The sequence below is a fragment of the Conger conger genome, chromosome 13, assembly GCF_963514075.1.
Source record: "Conger conger chromosome 13, fConCon1.1, whole genome shotgun sequence".
In the NCBI taxonomy this organism is placed as follows: Eukaryota; Metazoa; Chordata; class Actinopteri; order Anguilliformes; family Congridae; genus Conger; species Conger conger.
In genome coordinates, this window is record NC_083772.1 from 10,509,943 (window position 1) to 10,536,414 (window position 26,472).

A 26,472-nucleotide genomic window follows, 5' to 3' on the forward strand; every position below is an offset into this window, starting at 1 on the left:
TAGTCCTCCACTGTAGCATATTAGTGAAGTATGCAATGGCATGCATAGGTGTGTGTGGGAGGAGGATGTTTGTTAAATTCTGTCTCCCCCGTGACATTATATCACTCCCCTGGCCACCTCCTGCTAGGCTGTAAATGCTGCATTGCTATTAGAAAACACAATGCTTAGTCAGAATACAGAATGGGGGGGTTACAGAACTTGCCATTTCATTCATTGGGACAAGTCAATTATGCCAAAAGAAATCATGTTTGCCTTCAGTTAAGCTTTATTTGAAATTTAACGTTTAAAAATATCATTTACATTTTGAAAGGGAATACACAAACTAGCAGGTACTAAAACTGTAAACAGATTACTGATTTGGAACAACTTTTCTTTTAAAGTGTTTGATGATGTTCATGCGAATATCCGTCATTACCATGCCATATATGATTGGGTTGAGAATAGGTGGTAGAATTATGAACAGGATTGCACAAAACTTCCTCATATTTTCACTTATCGACTTTATGCGATATGACATAATTATAATTATAGAAGTAATTTCAAATATGATGTAAGAAATCAGGTGAGGGGCACATGTTTGGATGACCTTTTTTTTGTTGGTGTCCTTCCGAATGACTAGACATGTTACCAGAATTTTTGTGTAGGAGAAGGCAACGATGATGAAAGATCCAGTGCTCAACACCCACGTCATAACCAAACCATAGATATTATTGTAAGGGGTAGGTCGGCATGCCAGCCTCAATATAGACCGATTGCTACAGTAAACATGCACTATTAATGTACCACATAGCGGAGTAGTCACATTCATTATGAATAAAATCAGCACCAAGCCAAGAGCGATTAGCCAGGCACCTAAGCAAAGCACAAACACTTTGGCATTAGTCATGATGGTGTGGTATCTCAAAGGTTCACAGATGGCAAGGTACCTGTCGTACGCCATTATCGCCAATAAAGTCTGCGTGGCAGAACCATAAGTGTGCACGCTAAATGCCTGGAAGATGGCCGTGACGTACGTGATGCTTCGTTCTTCAGAAAGGAAGTCGGACATCAATCGCGTCAACATGGCGGTGCCTCCGAGCAAATCGCAGGTGATGAGGTTGCAAATCATGACGTACATGGGCTTGTGCAGCGACTTTTCAATCAATATCGCGAGGCAGACCATGCCGTTCCATGTCAGAATGAAAAGGAACGCGATAAAGCACAACACAAAGAGGAGATGGCCTTGTTCCTTTGACACAATGAAACCTTCTAACTGGAAAATAATGGGCTGCTTCAAAGGCACATACGACTTGTTTTCCATGTCAGTCACTTCTTAGACTGGATCCTGAAGGCGAAAAAAACAATGATTAGTAATCTGACATTCTGATTCTGAAATTAGTCCTGCAATGCACCGTACAGTATTATTTTTTTTCACAAATGTCTAATGTCCTTTCAAAGCAACATGAGCACAGTAATCATCAGGGTTACTGATCCACAGTCTGTCACGGTTAAAATGAAGAAAGGGGTCTTACCCGTCTGGACAGTGCGAGAGTGATATCTCACGGATGTGCTTTCAGCTTTATATTAAGGTCTACTCTCATCACATACTTTTACCAGGGATTTTCCCTACTGGGTCTGCAGAGGGTGTCACTGATATGATGTAATGTAGACGAGATGAGATATCTAGGGACACTCTTATTTGACACAAGTAAACCACATGACAGATGGCTGCCTATTTGATTCGTTATTTAAGATATGTACAATATTTAGTCCAATCTGTTAATGAAGGCCATTCTACAAGGCTCATTCAGGGCAAGATGTAAATCGGTCTACTAACTGTAACGAAAGTGTGCATGCTGGTCTAGTGCTTGTATCATAAAGCATGAATGAGGGAGCTGGATAACTGCTTTTTGCAGAAAACAGCATTTTCTCCTGCCCCAGCTATATAACTGAACCATTTCATATGTCATATGTAATTCACGTTTAAAAATTTACATTTTAGTTGTGTCCCGTAATATTCACTCAATCCCGTTACCTGAACAAATTCACCCATAGGAAATATTTTGAATATGCCACAAGTCACATGTTCAACAGGAATTAGCCTCATCTGAATTCCCTGAAGGTCATAGTAAGAAGAAAAATAAGTTATCTCATTATTTTTTCTGTGTTTTTACTGATATAGTGAAATTGACTGAGAAGGGCAATCTCAAAGTTACAACCCTGTTACCAAAATAATATATTGAAAGTAATTGATTTAAAAAAATGTGTTAGGTTAATTATTGTGCTGATGCCATTAGAATGGATGTTATCCATATTTTGTAGCTTTGCTAATTCCATGCTAAAACTCAACCTTGTGTCTCTGGAACAAAATTGCTTATTTTGGCATAAAGCAATTCATTTCTTTAAAAAATTGTAAATCTTTTCATGGAACATAACAGAGTTATTTATGCGGGGCAACATGGCTCAGGCAGTAAGAGCAGTCGTCTGGCAGTCGGAGGGTTGCCGGTTCAATCCCCCACCCGGGCTGTGTCGAAGTGTCCCTGAGCAAGACACCTAACCCCCAAATTCTCCTGACGAGCTGGTCGGCGCCTTGCATGGCAGCCAATCGCAGTGAGTGTGTGGATGAATGGGTGAATGAGAAGCATCAATTGTACAGCGCTTTGGATAAAGGCGCTATGTAAATGCCAACCATTTAACATGCTTAAAAATTATATTCAAAGAATTGTATGCGTTTTATAAACAGGGTTGAGCAAAATGCAGCCATCATAAGCGAAAAAACCTTGGATGGAATATAGACGGGTAAACACAGTTTCTGAATGCTTAAAAACATTCGATTCAACTTTCTTTTCTAAAATTATGACATAAGGTAACAGCGAGAACAGGCCATTCAGCCCCACAATGCTCGCCTTTTCCTACCCCTAAATGTACATACTGCCTAGTTTGCCTAAAAGCTCATATCAAGCCTGGTCTTGAAAACCCCCAGTTTCTGCCTCCACTACATGTACTGGCAAGTTATTCCACACATTGACCACTCGCTGTGTGAAAAGATTTCTCCTTTGCCAATTTCCATTTGTGCCCACTCATTCTGCTAACCACACTCACCCTGAAGAATAGCTTAATGAGGTAAGAAATGCAGCAAGCATACGTGGTTTAGCTGCTTAGCGTGCAGCAGCTGCATGCAGGAGGAACATCACTATCACATCAGCTGGTCCAATCAGTTGGGCCAACATTGGCTCTATCGGCTGGCAGTCGGAGGGTTGCCTGTTTGATCCCGCCCTGGGCATGTCAAAGTGTCCCTGAGCAAGACACCTAACCCCTAAATGCTCCTGACAAGCCGGTTGGTGCCTTGCATGGCAGCCAATCACTGTTGGTGTATGAATGGGTGAATGAGAAGCAACGATTACCATTTTCCAACAGCTGATTCAGCCGAAGCCGGCTTCACTCTCATGGCCTGCCTGAACTTATGCAACGCTCCATTTTTTTAAAGGGTGGGGAATGCTTGGCATTTCCTTACCTTCGATGCGTTTGTGAAATCGGTATCCTTATCATGACAAGGGCCCAGTGAACCAAATCCATAGTAGTTTTTAATTCTAAAAACGTGGTAACTCGGAGAAACATCACAGAATCACCGCTTACTGTGAAACAAAAGATAATTGCAAGGGAAGCCATTATTTCATGACTGGCAACATTTTAAAGGGCATTGCTGAGACATTAGTCCAATGATTATAGACATGTGCATTTCCCACATGGGTCCATAATCACCATCTCGGCTATGATGAAATAGAAATGAGTACATTTACCCCCAGTACCATCTCTGAGGAGATGGACAGCATCTCTTCATCTTGGCTCTGCACCTGAGGGACGGTTTAAGTGGAATGCAAAGTATATTCAATGCAGTGTCAGTAAATATGAATAACTTTACAGTACAGGAAAACTTGCTCGGTCAGAAATAGTGCATGCTAGCAACTCCAACAAAACCCCAGCATTTCCTTTGACTGTGAATGAGACACGGTGCAGCTCATTGCCACAACTACAATGCATGTACAACCTAGTACTTGACCATCAACCCACATATACATACCCTGTGCAAATAGTGCTGTTTTGGGGAAGTGAAGAAACGCCCCCCTGGTTTTTCCCTCCTTTCTTTGAGAGGGCCTGTTGCTCAGCTGGAGGGGCTGAGGTGGGCCCCCTCCTGACCTCTGCTTCTCTTTTTTTTCCCTTTTCGTTACAATATATTGCCCGCTTGCTACAGGAAATTTTAGACTGCATATCATCAATACACTTAAGGTGCTGAAACTACATATCACTTTGTATAATACAGTGCCCTCCGGAATTATTGCCACCCTTAGTGAATATGCACAAAAAATGTTGTCAACTAAAAAAATGTTCATAGAAGCATTATTTTCCAAATGTGTGTAAAGTAGTGTATTATTAGTTGAATGGAATTAACTGAAGTCATTTTTCAAAAACAAAATGTATTTCCCCAAAAAACGGGTTCCACATTTACTGGCACCCCTTGTTTGATACTTTGTGCAAACACCCCCTAGTAAAGATGACAACCATGAGTCGTTTCCCATAGTGTGTGATATGGATAGAGAACACATTTGGAGAGAGTTCTTCGACCCTTCCTCCATGCAGAACATTTCAGAATCATTGATATCCTTGGGTTCTCCCATATGGACCCCCTTCTTAAGTTCAGACCACAGGCCATTGATGGGATTTTATTCTGAAGGCTGAGATGGCCATTGCAGAACATGGGTGTTGTTTTTACTTTTCCACCATTCACCATTTCTGTGTGGATTTTTACGTATGTTTGTTGTATGTTTGTTGTTGTCCTGCTGGACAATTTACCTGTGACCAACTCTCAGCTTCCTTGCTGAGGCAACGAGATTTCCTGGTACATTGTTGTTCATTGTGCCATTGATCTTAAATAGTGTTCCTGGACCACTGGCACCAAAACATCTCCAAAACACCAATGACTCACCTCCATATTTGATAGTCAGTATTATGTGCTTCCCCTTGTATGTATTCCTCTTTTCCATCAAACATGTTGATGGTGTTTATGGCCAAAATTACATTTTGGTCTCATCTTGCCATAGCACTCTCTTTCAGTCATAATTCTAATATAGATTGGCAACCTCCAGATGCTTGGTTTTGTTTATTGTGCTCAGTAAGGGCTGTCTTTGTGCTGTAAGCCCCCCACTAACCCAATCACAGAATTTAGAGGTTATTTGCATTCCTGTCACTGTCCTGTCAGCTTTGACCAGTATGCGGCCTCTCGCATTTTTGCCCACAGAACTGTTGCTCACTGGATGTTTCTTGTTTTTCACACCATTCTCTGCAAACTCTAGAGACTGTTGCATGTGAAAATGCCAGGACATCAGCAGTTTCTGAGATATTCAAACCACCATGTCTGGCACCAACAATCATTTCATGGTCAAATTCACCGACACAACATTTCTTCCCCCGTTCTGACATTTAGTCTGAAACACAGCTTGTAGCCATGTCTGTATGCTTGCATGCATCTAGTTGCTGCCACATGATTGGCTGATTATATATTTAGATATTTGCAGTAACAGGCTGGTGTACATGTCTACCTAATAAAGTGCTCACTGAGCATAGATAATTATCCATGTTTTTTATTGAGGGTGTCAATAATTCTGGAACCCATTCTATTTTTGTACTTGGCCTTAATATAGTGTTTTTAAGTAGTAGTGTACATTAATTTATCTAACAGTTAATCTAACTAGTTAATCTAACAGAATTCAGCCAAATGGTCGAATTCTGATAAGTCTCTGATGGTAACCTATGGGTAGACCGTTCCCCATTGTCAAAGGATAGGAGGCAAAAAAAAAAAAAAAAACATCTGTCCGCTCATGTTGATTATTTGCTTAGCACAATTTGAGATTGTTTCATCACTGTGTGTGCCAATCAACCTGACCTAGGAGAGCATGCTGCTTGGCAACTTGACAAATCCACATAGTGCATATCCACATGGTGTCATTTCTTAGCTCATTACCATCTTCATATCTAGGATTATTGTCATTGGTTGTGACAAGAAAATATAAGTGGTAACTGATGGAAATTGAGTCAATTAGGTCTTAGCAGGATTTGCATCATCGGAGGATAGGGTAAGCTCCTGTTTGTTATTTTGCTGTTTTGATGACAATATTGAAGAAACTGCAGGAATTTTTCATAACAATGTGTCCTTTAAAACATTAGCGCTATCTGAAAGAGAACGTCAAAGTCATAATTTGGTTATGTATAAATGTATGACCAGAAAAATGTTTGCAAAAGTTTGCAATAAGAAATAATAATAATGTACATAGATAACATTTCAGTTTTACATCTCTTTACATTTTTAAAACAATTTCAATTAGGTTTGATTACTATGATTTCTGAAAACAAAAGATGGCAACATGCCAGTTTAGGTTTTAATGGATGGCAATTTTATGAATAACACCTAATTCACTACAGACATTACCAATTAAATAAATATAAAGATTATGGCTTGTTCAAATCATCCAAAATGGGTAAAAAAAGAACATCAAGCAGACAATAAAACAATGCATAGTATGTATTTAACTTGTAGAATGTATAGTATAACTTGATTGGTTTGTAATTGTTTTTGCAGCTTTGCTATTTATTTAAAAGATGGATAACGCATCAATCAACAGCCAAATCCTGAGAATCGAGGGCTTTGAAATCTCCACAAAATTTGTGTACCCTATATTTTTCTTGATGCTGTTTGTCTATCTCACCCTCATGGTCTCCAACATTGGAGTCCTTGTTCTCATCGTCACAGAGAGAGGCTTGCACCAGCCGATGTACCTGCTTTTCTGTAACCTGTCTGTGAACGATCTGATGGGGAACACTGTCCTGATGCCGCGTCTGATGTCCGACCTCATCTCGCCCGAACGCTACATCTCCTACAGCCAGTGCGTCCTCCAAGCATTTTGCAGCCACACGTTTGGATCCGCTTCGCACATGATACTCATCATAATGGCCTTTGACAGGTACGTGGCCATCTGCCACCCTTTAAGGTACCCCTCCATAATGACCACCAGGACCGTGGTGAAACTGTCAGCCACCGCCTGGGGTGCCTCGTTCCTTTTAGTGTCCATCCTCCTGGGCCTCACCATCCGGCTGTCCCGATGCAGGTCCACCATCTTAAATGCCTACTGCGACAATGCATCCTTGTTCAAGCTGTCTTGCGAGAATGTGACGATCAATAACATCTACGGGCTGTTTTTCACGGTCGTGCTGTTCGCCTCCTCGATGGGAAGCATAGCCATCACCTATTTCAGGATCGGCATCGTCTGCTGGACGAGGAAGAGTAAGGAGCTCAACAGCAAGGCTCTGCAGACCTGTGCCAGCCACCTGGTGCTGTACCTCATCATGCTGTGGACCGGCTTCTTAACTATCATCTTGCACCGCTTTCCCAACAACCCCTTTTTGAGAAAACTCGCGTACATTTTGTTTCACGTCGTTCCCGCCAACTTAAACCCCATTATCTACGGACTCCAGACTAAGACCCTCAGAGAGAAAATCGTACAGATTTTCAAGACGAAAGTGACCCAATCTTAATCCACATTTTAAAAAAAAGGTTTTCTCAAAAACTAAAGAAGGTGCAATATTCTAGATTATTAGTGGGATGCATGTGTCCATTTAGTAATAATTTTGAATAGCCCATGTTTATGAATAGAGATGAACTAAAATGTGCTGTGTCACCAGAATGCAGCTTTATTTTATGGTGTGGATTCTAGGTTTTTATTAATTTTATTTATTTCTTTTTAAAACATATTGGATAATGAATGAAGGCGAATTTGTATTCTTTTGTGACACAAAATATTACATCCATGCTTCGGTTATTAACCTCCAATAGTCCATAGTGATTTAATAAACTTTAATAGATATTTCTAATACTTTATTGTTTGAAGGCTTCTGCAATTTTACATCTACACCAAGACTATGTTTTATTTCTGTTTGTTTATTTTACAATTGCTATGCATGAAAATCATGATCCCCACAATGGAAGATTACATTTTTAAAAACTCACATGCTAAACTGACAGTATAAAAGGGAAATTATGGGGAACTAAATTATGTTTCCCTACACATAATATTTGGTAGAACACCGTTCTACCAAATCACAAAAACTGCTTATTTTCTTTACTGACAGCTTTTATGTTTCCAGGTTGTGTCAGTTTTTATAGATTTGAGGTCAAAACTGACCAGATGATTATCCTTCAGCCACTCCAATCATTGTCCTGCTGAAAGGTGTTTAGTAGCCTGAAGCAGGTTTCTGGCCAGCTTTTGGTCTTGTACTGTCAATTTTTACAATTTTTAACAATTAGCGCTCTTCATCTCATCTCATGTCTCATTAAATTGAACCATTAACCTCAGCTTGCTCTCCATCAGGGTATCAGTACATATCTCTGACAGCTGCTACAGCCATGTATAATGCATACTCTATGCCACTGCTACAGCCATGTATGATATATACTCTACATCGATGCTACAGCCATGTATGATGTATACTCTACGCCACTGCTACAGCCATGTATGATATATACTCTACATCGATGCTACAGCCATGTATGATGTATACTCTACGCCACTGCTACAGCCATGTATGATGTATACTCTACATCAATGCTACAGCCATGTATAATGCATAGTCTACATCACTGCTACAGCCATGTATGATTTATACTCTACATCAATGCTACAGCCATGTATGATGCATACTCTACATGACTGCTACAGCCATGTATGATATATACTCTACATCAAACAACATGTGCTCCTGACTGGGCAGATTGTTACTGATTCAAACCTCTCAAAGAGCTCATAATCTATGAGCAGTGCACTGTAAAGTGTATTGGCAATTTTGCATATTAAAGTTAGTGTCAATATAGTTATTTAGCACTTTTATATGATTTATTTCCAACATGCCGAATGAGTCCTCTTTGGGACCACATATCGTATCAGTCTTTCAACATAGCTTGTGCACAAACTGTCGGTACATAGCATACAATTTAAACTAGTGTGATTGATTGATAAATCCTGCAAGAAAGTGTATTTTGTCGATTATAGAATGTATATTGCTATGATCTCATCCATATAGGCCTACTGTATGTCTTTCTGGATCAAAGTGTAGCAGCAGATATATAGGATACAGTATGTACGTATATGGGCCTATACATCATTATTAACATTTGTCCAAAATTAATTGAGCAATTAAACAAAGTCATGGCTAATGGCGGTGCATTCCCAGTCACTCAATGATAGTGTCACCCACAAATCACTTTGAGTATCACTGTAGGATTAAATGTTATAATGTTGTATGTAATATACACAATTTAGTGTTGTCAAAGATCTGTGCTGACAGCGTGATGGAGAGTTAATGTTAGGGCTGATCAATTTAATTTCCTGTCCTTTGAGGCTTTCAGCAAACGCAAACATTTCACTTAAAACAGTTTTTTTCTGTGATTAATATCCTGCGTCACAGTGCTGACAACAGCACTGACAGCAGTCATAGCCCAGAGCTGTTTGGCAGTGTGCTGATTATTGTGTTTATGCAGTCATTGGGAGCCAACTGTTACTGATGTCCACTGAAGGCTGCAGAAAACCATCCAACCACATCCATGAATTTACCCCTCTGAATTGCGTATTTTATTTTTTGGCCTCTTAATTAGTAATCCCACTTTCTGGTTCACTTCATCTATGACACCTGTCCATTGACATATACGCATGTGTGCAATTTCTCCACAACACTTTGCTGCCACTTATTGGCTGATGGTTGTACTGCATCACAGGTGAGGAAAATGACAGTCAGTGACATAAATGTCACTGCAGATGACGTAATGGCTCATCAGAAATTGGTGACCAGTACAGCTTTCAATAAATTTTAATAATGAATGGTGAAAGAAAACACAATACTCTCTGCTTCCTGGCTATTTTTTTTATTGTAAACACAGTGATCCACAGTTGACATGTTGCTCTACAGTTTGGAAATACTTTTAATAACAACTGAACACTCCAAAAGCAGAGTAAATATTTTTTCTCTGATAAGAGTAATATAATAATACATGTATTTATATAACGCCTTTCTCTAACCCAATGACACTTTACAGAATAGGGGATAAAACAGCAGGATTTAACAGAAAACATACAAAAAGAATAGCAGAAAAAGTAAATTGATAAGGCAAAATGAAAAGGCAAAACCAGGGAGAGGTAGAAACAAAGGAAAGTGAAAACAGAAGTAGGTAAAGAGGTACAGAGTGAGGGAAATGGTGTTGGTGGTTGAATGTAGTGATATTGGCGCAGTCGCAGAGAGTTTAGAGGCCCTGGCCCTGAACCCCCTGCCCCCCATTGATGATAATCTGGTTTTGGGGCCCGGCAGAAGTCCAGTGCCAGAGGACCTGAGGATGTGAGCAGGGGCTTAGTGGAGGAGTAATTCAGCCAAACCCAGGATTTTGCAATGCGTGAAGTGTTGGGCGACGTACAGTTGATTAGACTAAGCAGGAGACAATCCTCCCCTGGAGCAATGCAGGGTTAAGGGCTCTGATCCAGAGCGATGTACAATTGATTAGACTAAGCAGGAGACAATCCTCCCTGGGAGCAATGCAGGGCTAAGGGCCTTGCTCAAGGGCCCAACGGCTGTGCGGATCTTATTGTGGCTACACCGGGGATCGAACGACCGACCTTGTGTGTCCCAGTCATGTACCTACAGGCCGCATATTTATCAAAGGTGCCAATCATTCTGGAGCCCACTGTTTGTTATGCATTCTAAACTCATTTGCTTCCTTTATTTTACATTAAAAAGTGAACATGCTGCTTGCATGAAGTGATATCACCTTCTATAGTGGACATTCATGGTTATACTCTTGCTTCAGATTATTATTATCATTATTATACAGTAAAGCACATCCAAGTCATCCAAAACATTCAAAGTGCTTCACAATCAAAGCAACAGAAAAAGAGTAAGGCGATCAAGACAAATTAAACATACAAAATATCACTAACATCAAAAAACAAATAAATACATGGATGGAATATTAATTATGCCCTAGGTTTAAATCCAGCTGGGTTTGTTGACATGATTAGAGCTCTGTTCTGCTCCTCTCTTGGGTCATTTATGTTTCTTTGTGTTCTCCCTCAATTCTCCTGAGTCTAGCATGTTCTGTAACTTTCTAACTCAGCACAACCTGGGATAGCACTTCAACAAAACACCACTTTTTTACTCACTAATGCAGGCAACAGTGTTCTTTATGATATTGTTTTCTTAACTCAAATATACCTGTAATATTAGAGGAATGATCTTATACACTCTCGAAACCGATGTCTTAAAAACAACACACAACATGTAATTTTTAACACACCTACATGTCTAAGACATGTTGTGTTACATTCAACATAGTCTGTGTTAAAGAGTTTCCCACCTTCTGAGAGTATACATTAGCTTACCATTTAATCTATAAAATTTTTCAGAAAAAGGGAACACAACATGTTTCATATAAAATGAAAAATGGTAAATCAAATGTTGAAGGAGACAGAGGGGGAAAAGTTTTTATTAATGGTAAAAATGATATTGTTGGCTAGGTGGTCCATGTGGTTGCCAAACCTCACTGGACTTAAAGTGGATGAAGGTTAATTCAGTGAATTTGAATCCTGACTGTGGCAGTTCTAAGCGTGACTGGTAGCCTAATGCTGACTGTTTGAGGGATTTATCCAACTAAATATAGCACTCCTGCGATATTATAAACCATTTTTGTTGTTTTGGCTCTACAACAGCACACTGGATATCAGGTTGGATATCTGGTTGTGTTATCACACAGAATGTCCAGGGTCCACATAGGCCTTTCCATGTTCTTAACCAGGTACAGTCGGAGTAATTGTAAAAAATTAACTGATGATTGATTTTAGTGCTCAGACCAGGAGTAAGGATGCTTATCCACCTGCAACAACATAGCGACAACATGGAGCAGTCAGATGATCCATGTTAGAATAGAAATCAAGCAGTGAGAGGAGGAGGAAGAGGAGGAAGAGGTGGTCAATGGAATGGCAGATTACAAGTACTCCTTCAGAGAGGTGACCTTGTTTCTTGTCTTAGCGGTGGTGGTGATGGTAATAAATATAGAAAATAAATATAAGATATATAAAAATAAATTAATAAGTATTATGAGATTTCATAAGAAGGAGCATTATCACAAACTATTGGAGCAATATCAGAGTAACACTCAAGGAATTATGCTTAACAGCATAATTAAAAATGGTACTGGAAAAGCAGATAATTATTTTGTTAAATATATTATTTTTATTTTGTAAAACAATACAATTATAAATAAAACAAAATAAATTGCTAATGAGTTTAGTATGTGTGTGATTATTTTGTAAATGTTGGATACAATTTAGCAAATGAGATTATGGAGCCGAAAAATAAAGATGAAGATATTATTCATAAAAATTCCTCCTCCATCTTTATTAGGGGTGTTGATGAAAAGGAAATATTTGACATTGTAAAAAAATGTTAGAATAAAAAGTCTGGACTGAAATTCATATGTCATTAATAAAAAATATTATAGAATGTATCGTGGAACCATTGACACTTATCTGCAATCAATCTTTCCAAACAGGAATATTTCCAAGCAAAATGAAAATCGCTATTTATAAAAGCGGAGATAAACATCTATTCTCCAATTATAGACCAATTTCTCTGCTTTCCCAGTTCTCTAAAATTCTAGAAAAACTATTTGTGCAGAGACTTGACAATTTTATAGAAAAACAAAATTTATTGAGTGACCATCAGTATGGCTTTCAAGTTAATGGGTCCACCAAGGCAGTGACAGAACTGGTAGAAGAGATATCTACTGCATTGGACAATAAACAATATGCTGTGGGGGTGTTCATAGATTTAAAAAGAGGATTCAATACTATTCACCATGGCTTATTAATGAACAAACTGGAGAGATATGGTATTAGAAGTTATCTTGACGATAGACATCAATATGTACAAATAAATCATATTGCATCCCATTTATTTATGAGGTTACTTGTGGGGTTGCACAAGGGTGAATGTTAGGCCCTAAACTGTTTATACGATATTTGTAACATGTCTAAATTGTTAAAATTAGTTTTATTTGCTGATGACACTAATTTATTTTGCTCTGGGAAAAGCTTGGAACAGCTTCTGAATACAGTGGAAAGGGAATTGAAAGCCTTAAAGAGATGGTTTGACATTAACAAACTATCATTAAATTTAAATAAAAAAGTTTATAATATTTGGTAATTGACCAATCAACAATCAAGTGAAATAATACAATTAATGATGTTCAAATAGAAAGAGTGCATGAAAATAAACAAGGGTAAGGATGAATATAAAGAATAGATGTATATCTGTGAAAGGGGTTAACTTGTGGAATATTTGGAACAAAGAATTATACGTGTAGTACACAAAGGTGTTAAACAAATATAAAACTCAGGTGTGATTATTATTGTGTATAAAATGTTTTAACTTTTGTTGTTGTTTCTATTATGTTTTGTTTCTGTATAGCCTAAACCTAGTAGTGAAAGGGTTGAATATGTGAATATATTATGTAAAAAGGGTAGGTGTAATAAGCTAAAGCTTCAGCCTACACCTTTTCAGTCAATATTGTTATTCATTATTTTTTAATAAACTCTTTAATAATAAATAACTACTGCTACTACTACTACTACTACTAAAACCAGGACAATTTAGAGAGGTTCATGAATTTATAAATTAATGGAAATATTATTAGTGAAGGCTATGGGACATACCACTGACCCAAGCTGTAAGAACTACTTACAGCTTGCGTCAGTTCAGTCATGATGAACTTGGGACTGATGCATGAGCTGGAATATTATTTCCATTCATTCACACCTGTATATGCATCCTGTGTGTCAGAATGCCACAAAATACTTACGCAACAAAAATAATCCCCTTTGCCTAAATTAATCACGTACTATATGGCCTAGGAATACAGACAGGAGGATGTACATAAAACTCCAGCACAGGTTCAGAATATGTGATGAAAAAATTAAACAATAAAAAACATAAATATAAATGTAGCTACAAGGAGAAAGTAGTGTAGCAGCAGTTGACAAACAGTAGCCGATTGTATATGCCAATGCATTAAGTGCATTAGTTATCTCCTCCCTAGAAAATATTACATCATCCTGTTGTGCTCAATTTCAGAGCGAGTGATGGACAACAAAACCTGTTGTTTGTCTGGAAGGCATGTGGACTGTGTCTTGATGCCCTCGGATAGTCTTCTTCTGATCATATTGATGGATTATGGAAGCGACGCACCCTGACTGTGATAGCAAAGCAACCTATCTGTTTTGGCCCCTTTCCCAATATGCAGGTGTGAGGGGTACAGTGTGGGGAAAATGTGGAATGTTTGGAATGCTTTAGAATAACATTTTGCAAGTTCCCACACAAAGGAGGGTAAAGCCAGCGAGAAAGCGGGAGCAGATGGGTTCTTGTTCCTTGTAACAATGTTACAACTTTATGGCTGTGCGTGTGGGCATATGTGTGTGTGTGTGTGTGTGTGTGTGTGTGTGTGACCATGGTGACATGCGTGCATGTGTCTGGGGTCTCACCTGACCACAGCGCTCTCTTCCAGTCATAAGTCCAGTGAGGTTTGGCAAGCTCCAGATGCTTGGTTTTGTTTATTGTACTCAGTAAGGGCTGGTATGGACGTGCCATTATATGTTTTTTTCTTTTTTTTAGACTTGATAACTTCGAGACACAACCAATCTCTACACTTCTTAAACTGCGATTGGTTACTTATGGCCTCCCTCACATATAATATATAGATCATTATCCATGTTGTTTTGCCTTTTAAAAAAAAAAATTGTATTAATGATGCAAATAATTCTGGACACCACTATATCTGTACATAGGTGTATGCATTCATGTACATGTATGTGAAGTGAAGTGCCCTTTTTTGTTTTGTATTGAGCATGACATGTCAGCTTCCACTCTTTCATTACTCCCAGGTAAAATTGGCCCAAACATCTGATTAGGGACGTAAATTTGTAGGGGGTTGTAGCATGGGTACTCAATTAAACTTCTTTAACCCTTTCCACTTTGCCCTCCATAGAGGGCAATTTTCACCTATTTCACCTAGTCCTATAAAAGTGTAAATATCTCAAACAATTTATTGCACACACATGCTTGAAGACTTAAATTAAAGAAGAAATTTGAGACGGAACTAATTTATGTCAGAGCATGTACATTTACACAGTGTACACAAACTTTAGACTAATATACAAAAATATTTTAAAACTTTATAAATATATAAATATAAACTCTATATTATAAAAATGTTTTTATAGTTTAGCACTGAATATCTCAATTTCAAAGACCAACCCAGAACTACTTTGTGCACAAAGTTGATGTCAACTTGTGTATAAAATATGGTATAGATATTGAGAGGCATTCAAATTCCACATGAGTTTTCCCAAAACTCTCCAAATATAACATGTGCATTTTTTTTTTGTCCAGACACATAATAAACTTTTTGCTACAAAATGTAAAGAAAATTAACATTTGCATGTTTTATTTACATATGCTGTACATATTACATGTTTACATTACTATGTTTTTAGAAAGCTCTCCAAAGTGTCCAAACAGCTCTCCAAAAAGGATTACTCAACTTTAACACTTTCTAACAAATCTGCATCATATTTAAAATGGAACTTTATTTCAAAATGAGGTGAACCCGAATCCCTTTATCCCCATTAGCCAGTACAATTACAGGTTTACATCTGTCCAAATCCTGTAATTATGCACGTCTGTATATTCATTCTGCTATACAATCGACAAACTGTACTCAATATGACACATTATACCTTGTTGGAAGTGGTAGGAAACCTTTGTAAAATTGCCACATTTTACATTACTTTGGTACTGAATTGACTTGGCAATGCATTTACACAACAATAACAAGTAGTTCAAGACGGCATTTGTTTCGGTATATTCCCGGCACAAATATAGTTTTCTTGGAAATGGCTGAACGGATCACAAACTAAACATCATCGTTAGTCAGAAAACAGTAATTGCTCTATAACCAGGTGGGATATTTGGTTCCATAAACTATTGATCGACAGGATTATTGGAAATTAAAATGTGCTCATAATAAATGTTTAGGAGATGTTTTATTGAAATTCTGACAGACAATAATATGTACAAATTCAAACAAATTTATTTAATTTAACTGAATTGAAACTGAAAAAGTGACAGCCCAACTCTATACTAGCAGCAAAAAAGTGTTTTGGGAGAAACATCTGGGAAAAAAGGGAACATGTACAGTTGAATTTACAGATGTTAATGATAAAACTACTCTGTGAAATGAAATTCAAGAATTACTGATTAAGAAGTGTTTTTGAATAGCAGACTTTAGTTCTTTATTTCTGAAGCTGTAAATGATGGGGTTTGCAAAAGGAGTCAGGAAAGCATTCACGATGGAGACCAAGATGAGAACATTTGGATGAACATCATTTACTGTGGAACTAATATAGACACACAGATGTGCACAATAGAACATGATCACAATACTGAGATGTGAGGAGCAGGTAGAGAAGGCCTTTTTTCGGCCATCCACAGATTTAATTTTACAAACTGCTAAAATTATTTTAGTGTATGTGAAAAGAATGAGACATCCAGGCAATGAAATTAGTATTAAAGCATTCACTAGAGCTGTGAACAACAGGGGTTTTGTGTCTACACAAGAGCATGAAATAACAGGAGGGTAATCACAAAACCAAAACATGATTTTATCACCACAGTACGGTAAATCTGATGCTTTACTTACAATTGGAAGAGGTATTAGAGATCCAGTAAGCCAAGTAGAGACCGAAAGTAGAGCACTGATCTTTGGAGTGATAATTTCATTGTAGCGTAGAGGATTACAAATGGCCACATAGCGGTCAAAAGCCATGACACCAAGCAAAATCCCCTCCGTGCACTGACATGCCAAATATGTGTTCAGCTGCAAGAAGCACCCTGAGAAAGAAATGGCTATGTCATTTAGTAAGCCCACAGATATCATCTTGGGGAGGACGGTGGTTGTGATGATGATATCAGCTAGAGAGAGATTGGAGAGGAAAATGTACATTGGTGTGTGCAGTTTGGCCTCCAGCACCACCGCAATGCAAACCATAGAGTTGCCAATAATGACCAAAAGGTACACCAGCAGGAGGAAGACAGAGAGCTCTGTGTAGAAGGCTTTGAGGCCAAACTCTCCCCCAACGAGGTAGAACTGGCGGATCTCACTTTGGTTGTGGTCGTACCATAGACTGACATCTGGAAGTAAAGTTATCAAAGTATTACAAAGGATGCTACAAATTATACAAAGCACTTCAGACCTATTATCATGAATTCTGGAAGGATGGAAAGAACCTTGGAAAGTGACCTTGGCTAAGACCTAATCTACTAGATATTCACAGACTTTATGGTTCAGTCATTCTATTATTACATTTTCCCAGTCAATGAATTAACATGCATGGTGTTTGAATAGAAAATATTTTTTAAATCATTTTGTCATATTTGAAATGGTAATTCAGGCTCAATTTGAGCCTTTCTGAAATACACAAATAAAAGCAACATAAATCTAGACTTGCTTTTGTGGGGGCTAAGGCCAGGGTCCATTATAAAGCATATTATGATAAATGTTTATACAATATGCTATAGAGATCGGGGGTCTGTTGTGACACGGGGTCCATTGTTATGCGATGTTTTCGCCCGATCAGAAACAAGCTAGCCTGCTAACTCACATTGCACACGGATTTCAACGGACCAGTTTCATGTCAATTTCGTGCTCCGTTCACCAACCGTCATATTTGAGAAGGATATATTTTACATCACGGTGATTTTTCAGCTACTGTCATGTGCTTAGATGTGAACAAACCATAATGCATATCATTTTAAACCACAATATGTGGGCTATCAGTGGATATTCTTATTGACTGGGAAAGTTGTTGTTGTTTCAAGCTAGCATGACCCTGCAAATCATGGTCGAGTAGGCGGTAGATTGTTACACATAAGGCTGTACGTTGTTACACATGTCACATATGCTTGACATACAAATGTAATCCACCAAAAACACACATACAAACTGTAACTATATAGTTAGTGTACGTACCAGTAAGAAAAATCGGATTGGGTAGTGGAATTTCCTATTTTTATTGCTTTTACTCAAAGCTGACGGTGATGCGCAGGTCAGCCGAGACGGGATCCAGCATGACTGGATGACAAACTGAGGTGCTCCTGTAAACTCAACTACAATGTAAAGTAATTTGAATAAAAACAACCGGCTGTATCTCGTATTAACCCAACCTTTCACAATAGAATGAGAAAAAATACCTGCATACATAGAATTAATCTGAAAATGTATTAATTGATTTCCCAATTTTTTTTTAAAGAACTGTAACCACAGACCTAACAAACGACCCAGACGGCGGGGTCCATCGTTGGATTTTATGAGTCAAACTGTATACCTTTCCGATCGAGTTTAGTAAACATCAGAAATAGTTTATTGACAAAATGAAGATATTCCGTACAAAATATTGTCACTGTATTATGTGAAGCGGTCTCTTAGCAATGGGGTAAAAGAGACAAAAAGTGTGACAACGGACCCCGATCTCCTCTACAAATACATTTGGAAATATTAAATGTAGAAATATAAACAATTATAATATGCAAACCAATTAAAGCAGGATGATAGGCAAAAAGTACTTTGTCTAGCTGTTCTGCTTGGTCCTTCTGCGCTCATCTTGCCTGCACGTCTGGCCTGGAACTTTCTCTTCCAGGGTGTTGAGACGCTGCTTCGTTGAACGGAGTTTCTCGCTGAAGTCAGTCCTCCAAAGAAACACCTGTACCGATCTCTGGAAAAAACCCCTTTATAAAACTTACTTTGGACCGACTCCTGGGAGCTAATTATACGGGGTGACACCGACATAAACATGAAAAAGGTTCAACAGCAACAGGCCATTCACGCCAAACTCGTCTCGTCAATACAATAAACGATAAAACAATCAATAAATACAGTTCACCCAATAAAATACATTAAAAATGGTAACAATAAATGCATTAAAAGCAATAAGAACAACAAAACAAACAAAGTACACTTAAAACCGAAATGTGTATATATATATATATATATATATATATATATATATATATATATATATATATATATATATATATATACACATTTTGGTTTTAAGTGTACTTTGTTTGTTTGTTTGTCCAGAGATGCAAGCTCTACTACATGTCCTGATTGTCTATTCCACACATTGACCACTCTCTGTGTAAAACATTTTTATTTAAAGATTGTCCTGTGGTTCACTTTGTTAATCCCTTTAATGAATTTAAAAGCCTTGGTAAAATTTTACAGAGCTTGAAGAGGTTAAACATCTTTAGTCTTTGCTCATAAAATCGTATCTTTTATGCCAGGAATTTAGTTTGATTGCCTTTCTTTGAACATTTTCCAAAGCGAAAATGTGACATGTTCTATCTTCAGTCGGAAATCGCGATGGTGTTTTAGGTATTCATCTTAATTTTGTAGAACAATAACTTGCCTTTCATAACCTGTATGTCTTATTGCCAAATCCAGAACAAAAAAAGCTTTTAAATCCAAGATGTCAAAGGTAAATAATTAACACTATTCGTTGATATTATGCTGTTCAGTTTGTCATTGCTATTGGTAAATGCCACAAGCAGGAAAATACATCGCTATTTTTTGTTTTTTTTTCGGGGTTTTTTTTCCTTCATAATTTTAATTCCTGTATTTATTTGTTTTTAATTGTGGCTACTCGCATAGTAGACTCTGATCGTTCGGGCATGGTATTTCATTCTTTTTCTTACAGCAATCTGTAATGAGATGAATGGTATAACGTAACTTCAACAATCTTTTAATTTATTTTAACCCCTTCATGCATGTATTATTAAAACACGGAGCAATATTTTTTCCACTGTTTTTTATTTTATTTGGAACAAGAGTAGAATGATTTTTCAGGATCTATTCTGAAGAAGTGTCATAGCTGTCCACTGTATGAACACCATGCATTAACGGTAGCCTATGCAAAAAGTGGTTCATTAGAAACTGCATAGAACAGCATATAATATATGTTTTAAAGCATTAGCTTGCAAAAAATGTCATGAAAAAAAGAAAGAATTAGGTCCTAAAATATTTCAGATATCACAAATTGTTTATACACTCAGTGAGGAACTTATTATGTATTTATTAGACTTATTTTTTAGACTTATTCAGTCTTCCGCAGCTGTAGCTATTCACTTAGATATTTGACAAGTTGTTTGTTCAGAGTCACTCTTCTGCATGCCACTGTTGTAATGTGTGGTTATTTGAGTTTGTGTCCCCTTCTTGTCAGCTTCAACTTCAGCTTCTGGCCCTTCTCCTCTGACTTCTCTCATTAACTGAAGGTCCTGGCCAGTATCTGATCGTATGCATCGTATTTATCACTCGCTCTTATCATTTTCTTCCGAGACATAAATGGTGTCATAAGTAGTTAGTAGGCCTACAGACAACATTATTAAAAAACTTCTACAAGACAATTTTCTGATTAAAAATGTAGGCTAAACGGTAAGAAATGTTGGATTCACAAGCTTTTGATTTGTAAGCTTTTTCCAGTCCGTTTTCCGACATTTTGTACGCTGTTTCAACTTGCCCGAAAAAAGGTTTCGGGGGAACTTGGACAATTTTCACTCCTGCTGATTTCGACTGAACTGTAATCGCCATGCATTACATTACATTACATTACATTATTGCCATTTGGCAGACGCTCTTATCCAGAGTGACGTACAACAAAGTGCATACCCATAACTAGGGGTAAGTGCGCTGAAAGACCCTAGAGGGAAGTACAATTTCAATTGCTACCCCTACAACAAAGATAAGGACCAGGGCCTATATATATATATATATATATATATATTTTTTTTTTTTATCAACAAACAAACCAACAACAAAGCAAAAGTGACCAAACTTAACTATCCAAATACTGCTTACCTAGCCAACTAAAAATACCAAAACACTACGTAAATCACAAAGACAGCAATTAAGGTTCACAGGGAGGTAGGGAGGGATGGGGAGAGGTGCTGCTTGAAGAGGTGCATCTTCAGTTTGCGCTTGAAGGTGGGGAGAGATTCTACAGTTCTGACCTCAACGAGGAGTTCGTTCCACCACCGTGGAGCCAGAATAGGGTCGAATAGGGGGTGATTCTCTGTATGTTGTATAGGAAGAACCTGCATGACCGAGTCACTGCCGCAATGTTCTCGGAAAGGGACAGTCTGCTGTCCATCACCACGCCGTGGTTTCTTGCACTGGGTGATGGCGTGAGTGTGGTATCCCCGAGGGAAATGGAGAGACCCAGGTGGGGAGAGGTATTAACAGGGATGAATATCATTTCAGTCTTGCCTGGGTTGAGCTTTAGATAGTGGTTGTCCATCCAGCTCTGGATGTCACTCAGGCAAGCAGAGAAACGGGCAGAAACCTGTGTATCAGATGGTGGGAACGATATGAAGAGTTGGGTATCATCCACATAGCAGTGGTAGGATAGCCCATGTGCAGTGATCACAGGGCCAAGGGAACGAGTGTAAAGAGAAAAAAGAAGCAGGCCGAGGACTGAGCCCTAGGGAACTCCTGTGGCAAGGGGCCGAGGTGTCGATACCGTACCAGCCCAGGCAACCTGGAAGGAGCGACCAAAGAGGTAGGACTCAATCCAGTCCAGGGCTATGCCACAGATGCCCGTTGCTGACAGGGCAGACAGGAGGATGGGGTGATCCACAGTGTCGAAGGCAGCAGAGAGATCTAGAAGAATGAGGACAGAGGAGAGGGAGGCTGCTCGTGCGGCATGGAACGACTCACTGACGGAGAGGAGCGCGGTCTCTGTCGAGTGGCCCAATCTAAAGCCAGACTGATGGGGGTCGAGCAGGTTGTTGTTAGAAAAGAAAGAAGAAAGTTGAGTAGAAGCAGCTCATTCTATGGTTTTAGAAAGAAAAGGAAGAAGAGATACCGGGCGGTAGTTCAGGATGATGGAGGGATCTAGGGTAAGCTTCTTTAGCAATGGAGTGATGTGGGCGCTCTTGAAGGATACAGGAAAACAGCCGGAAGACAGGGAGGAGTTGACAAGGGAGGTGACAAATGGGAGAATGTCTGGTGTGATAGTCTGGAGAAGAGAAGAGGGGATAGGGTCAAGAGCACAGGTTGTAGGGCGGTGGGAGAGCAGGAGTTGAGAAACATCAGAGTCTGTAAGGGGGGAGAAAGTGGAAAAGGAAGGGATGGGCCTAGAGGGGGGGAAGGGCACAGTAAGGGGGGCAGTGGTTGTAAAGGATCTGCGGATGACTGTGACCTTCTCATCGAAAAAGTCAGCAAAGTCATCAGCAGCGAAGGAGGACTGAGGTGGAGGAGGCGGTGCGTTGAGGAGAGAGGCGAAAATGAAAAACAGTTTTCGGGGGTTAGAAGCGGAGTTCTGAATTTGTGTCTGATAGTATTTTGCTTTGGCGGCAGTGACAGCAGAAGAGAATGCCGCCAGTAGAGACTTGTAAATTGTGAGGTCTGAAGGGTCTCTGGATTTTCCCCATTTTCACAGGCTGGTCCTGGAGGTACGGAGGGTGTCAGATATCCAAGGATTGAAGGGGTAGAACAAGGGGTAGAACAGAGAATTTCCATAAGGGGGACCAGTACCACTGCCACGGCCTCCTCACACATGCAGGCACAGATGTACAAACAAATTCCTCTCCTCACACATACAGACACACACACGATCAAACAATGTATTTAGTTTTTTAATGTAATTTCTGCGTTTTCATGTTATTGCATATTTTAATATTTTCTATTGTTAAACACCCACAGATCTACCTCCACATTATTCATACACACAAATCAGATATATATGTCTATGCACCCACACACAGATACATAGTTTAAAACAATTTCTTGTTATGATGCCTTGTAACTAAAAATTAAATGAAGAATATTCATTGTTCAGAATGAAGTTTTTGCTGTCCAGATTCACTGGCCCATTTTAGCTGAGTAAGTGTCCCATTTTACTTGATCGCTGTATGCTTGTCTTGGAGGGGAACATCTGACACTTAAAGGACTAAGGCATTTGTTTATTATTACATAATTCCAGCATAGAATGATAGAGGAGACCTGTCTCAATAAATAAGAAACATATTTGAGCCATTTTTATGGTGTGAAAGAAAGAAAAAAAGTGGCCCAATTTACTTGACTTCACCCTACTGTCTCTTCGTTTGACCATGTAGAATACTTTTCTTTAAACACTGTCATTTTAACACCTGCATAAAATCAGGTGGAAATGCTGGTTAGGTCACTGTCCCTCAAAGAAACTACATCTGGAAAGTGCCGGCAAGGACAGGACTTGGGACCCAGGGCTTTCCTGTGACCATTGTGTGGTGTGAATGGGTCAAACCAGGGCGGATCTTCTGTACATTATCCCGTGTATATCCTTGGTTTTCTGTGAGAAAGGAGTTGCTATCTGTGAAAGGGGTATGAGGGGAACTACTGCCAGTAGCCCTAGGAAACTAGGTAGGTTTAAATTGAGTCTATCCCAGACATGTGTGTCTCACCAATGCTGATTACAATGTAGTAAACCAAGCCTTTTCTTTCACTTTCAGCTGCTTCTTTTTGTTCTTCCATCGTTGCAAAAAATAAGAGAATAAAAACGGCTGTAACAGTTTCATTTGTGTTGTTATGTCCCTCTCCTTTCTTTCTAAAATTGAAACAGTCAATTGGTAAATGTATAATGTTCTTGAGTTGCACTCTGAACTAATTTGTTTCCTTGATTTTACATTAAATAGTGAACATGAGGTGATGCCACTTTCTAGTGGATGTTCATGGTCACACACATTATTATTATTATTATTATTATTATTATTATTATTATTATTATTATTATTATTATTAATAATAATATGCAGTAAAGCATATCAGCCAAAGCATTCAAAGAGCTGCAAAATAAAAGCAACAGACAAAGACAGACAAGATCAAGATGAAATAAACTAAAAAATATGAATATTTAAGAATATCAAATATGAATAAAAAACAAGTAAAAAAACAATAAAAATAACAACATATTTGTGTTGTTTTTTCTTTTTAAAAATTTTTTAAATTGTTTTTACGTTTTTTTTTTTCATTGTCTCAGACCTTAATATCAGGAAGGCAAAGTACAGAATATTAATTATGCCCTCCTAGATTTAAATTTAGCTGAGTTTTTTTACATGATTAGAGCTCTGTTCTGCTCCTCTCTTGGGTCATTTCTGTTTCTTTGTGTTCTGCCTCAGTCCTCCTGAGTCTAGCATGTTCTGTAACCTTCCAGGTCAGCACAACTTGGGACCGCACTCCAACAAAACACCCTTTACTCAATAATGCTGGTAACAGTTATCTTTGTTGTTTGTTATAAATTATTATTAGAGGAATTATCTTCTACATATACTCTCAAAACAGACAGTCTTCAAACCAACGAAAATTGTGTCATTTTTTAACACACCTACATTTATAAGATATGCTGTGTCACTGTTAATACTTTCTGTATTAAAAAGTATCCTTTTGTGAAACATAAATTGTACATATATATATATATATATATATATATATATATATAACATAAAAGCTATGACTTTGATACAAAATGTGTTGCAAGCAAAGCAAAATGAATATACAATTTATGTGTGTTGGATCATTTTTGACAGTGTGCATTGGCTCTCTTTGAGTCAATTTAAATGTATCAATTTAGCACAGAAAGGGAGCAGAACAGAACTTTAACGGCCTGTAGCGTAGTGGTTAATGACTGGGACACGCAAGGTTGGTGGTTCTAATCCCAGTGTAACCACAATAAGATCCGCACAGCCAGCCATTGGGCCCTTGAGCAAGGCCCTTAACCCTGCATTGCTCCAGGGGTGGATTGTCTCCTGCTAAGTCTAATCAACTGTACGTCGCTCCGGATAAGAGCATCGGCCAAATGCCAATAATGTAATGTAATGTAACATGGATAATGTGACATGCTGACTGTTTGAGGGATTTATCCATCTACATGTAGCACTCCTGCTATATTGTACACCATTTGTGTTGCTTTGGCTCTACTTCAGCACACTGGATATCAGGTTGTGCTATCACATAGCAGGAAGATCCTGTGTTTGCATGCCTGCCTGGGCCGTTCTGTGTGGATTTTGCATATTCTCCCCATGTTTGGGAGGGTTTTCTCCGGGTTAGTTAGCCCCTAGGTGTGAATGTGTGAGTCAACGGCGTGTGAGCAATGGATTGGTCTGTCCAGGATGTATTCCTACCTCTCTCCAAATGCATGCTGGGATATGCTCACCCCCCGCAGCCCGTGCATTCAAAGACTGCCAGGAGTCTGTGTCCCATAGACAACACGAGACACTGGGCATCTTCCTGGGTGATGTTCTGCCTGGCCTGGACTGCAGCCATCGTCAGTTCCTGCTTGTTTCTTGGGTGTTTTGCCATCAGTCCTCAGCAATGTTCATGTTCAGTTGGATTCAGGACAGATGATTGATTTGGCACACACACACAAACACAAACACACACACACACCCTGCACTGACACAACTCATATCTAGGAGGAGAACATGCAAACTCTATGGAAAGGATCCAGGATGTTCTTGCTGTGTGATAACACAACCTGATATTCAACCTGATATTTCAAATCCAGCGTGCTGATGTAGAGCCAAAACAACAAAAATGGTTTATAATATCGCAGGAGTACTATATGTAGTTGGATAAATCCCTCAAACAGTCAGCATTAGGCTACCAGTCACGCTTAGAACTGCCACAGTCAGGATTCAAATTCAGCCATGAATATCATTTTAACCATTAATAAAATGTTTTCCCCCTCTGTCTCCTTCAACATTTGATTTACCATTTTTCATTTTATATGAAACATGTTGTGTTCCCTTTTTCTGAAAAATTGAATAGATTAAATGGTAAACTATTGTATACTCTTAGAAGTTGGGAGACTCTTTAACACAGACTGTGTTGAAAGTAACACAACATGTCTTAGACATGTAGATGTGTTGAAAATTACATGTTGTGTGTTGTTTTTAAGACATCTGTTTTGAGAGTGTATAAGATCATTCCTCTAATATTACAGGTATATTTGAGTTAAGAAAACAATATCAAAAAGAACACTGTTGCCTGCATTAGTGAGTAAAAAAGTGGTGTTTTGTTGAAGTGCTATCCCAGGTTGTGCTGAGTTAGAAAGTTACAGAACATGCTAGACTCAGGAGAACTGAGGGAGAACACAAAGAAACAGAAATGACCCAAGAGAGGAGCAGAGCAGAGCTCTAATCATGTCAACAAAAAAGTGGCCCAATTTACTTGACTTCACCCTACTGTCTCTTCGTTTGACCATGTAGAATACTTTTCTTTAAACACTGTCATTTTAACACCTGCATAAAATCAGGTGGAAA

General features: G+C 38.6%; 3 protein-coding genes across 3 annotated transcripts; 1 reads left to right on the forward strand and 2 right to left on the reverse strand.

The window, feature by feature from the left end:
- Positions 1-349: 349 nt before the first annotated feature.
- Positions 350-1,300, reverse strand: LOC133107309 (olfactory receptor 52K2-like). Its single transcript, XM_061216301.1, has one exon. The coding sequence runs from the start codon at positions 1,298-1,300 to the stop codon at positions 350-352; it is 951 nt and encodes a 316-aa protein (XP_061072285.1).
- Positions 1,301-6,633: 5,333 nt separating this feature from the next.
- LOC133108070 (olfactory receptor 52E4-like) lies at positions 6,634-7,566 on the forward strand. The gene has a single exon (XM_061217488.1). It carries the CDS (start codon positions 6,634-6,636, stop codon positions 7,564-7,566), a length of 933 nt encoding a protein of 310 aa, XP_061073472.1.
- Positions 7,567-16,366: 8,800 nt separating this feature from the next.
- LOC133107310 (olfactory receptor 2AT4-like) lies at positions 16,367-19,328 on the reverse strand. Its single transcript, XM_061216303.1, has 3 exons — positions 19,313-19,328; positions 18,152-18,185; positions 16,367-17,348 (listed from the first exon to the last, which is right to left on the reverse strand). The coding sequence occupies exons 1-3, from the start codon at positions 19,326-19,328 to the stop codon at positions 16,367-16,369; spliced, it is 1,032 nt and encodes a 343-aa protein (XP_061072287.1).
- Positions 19,329-26,472: the final 7,144 nt, after the last annotated feature.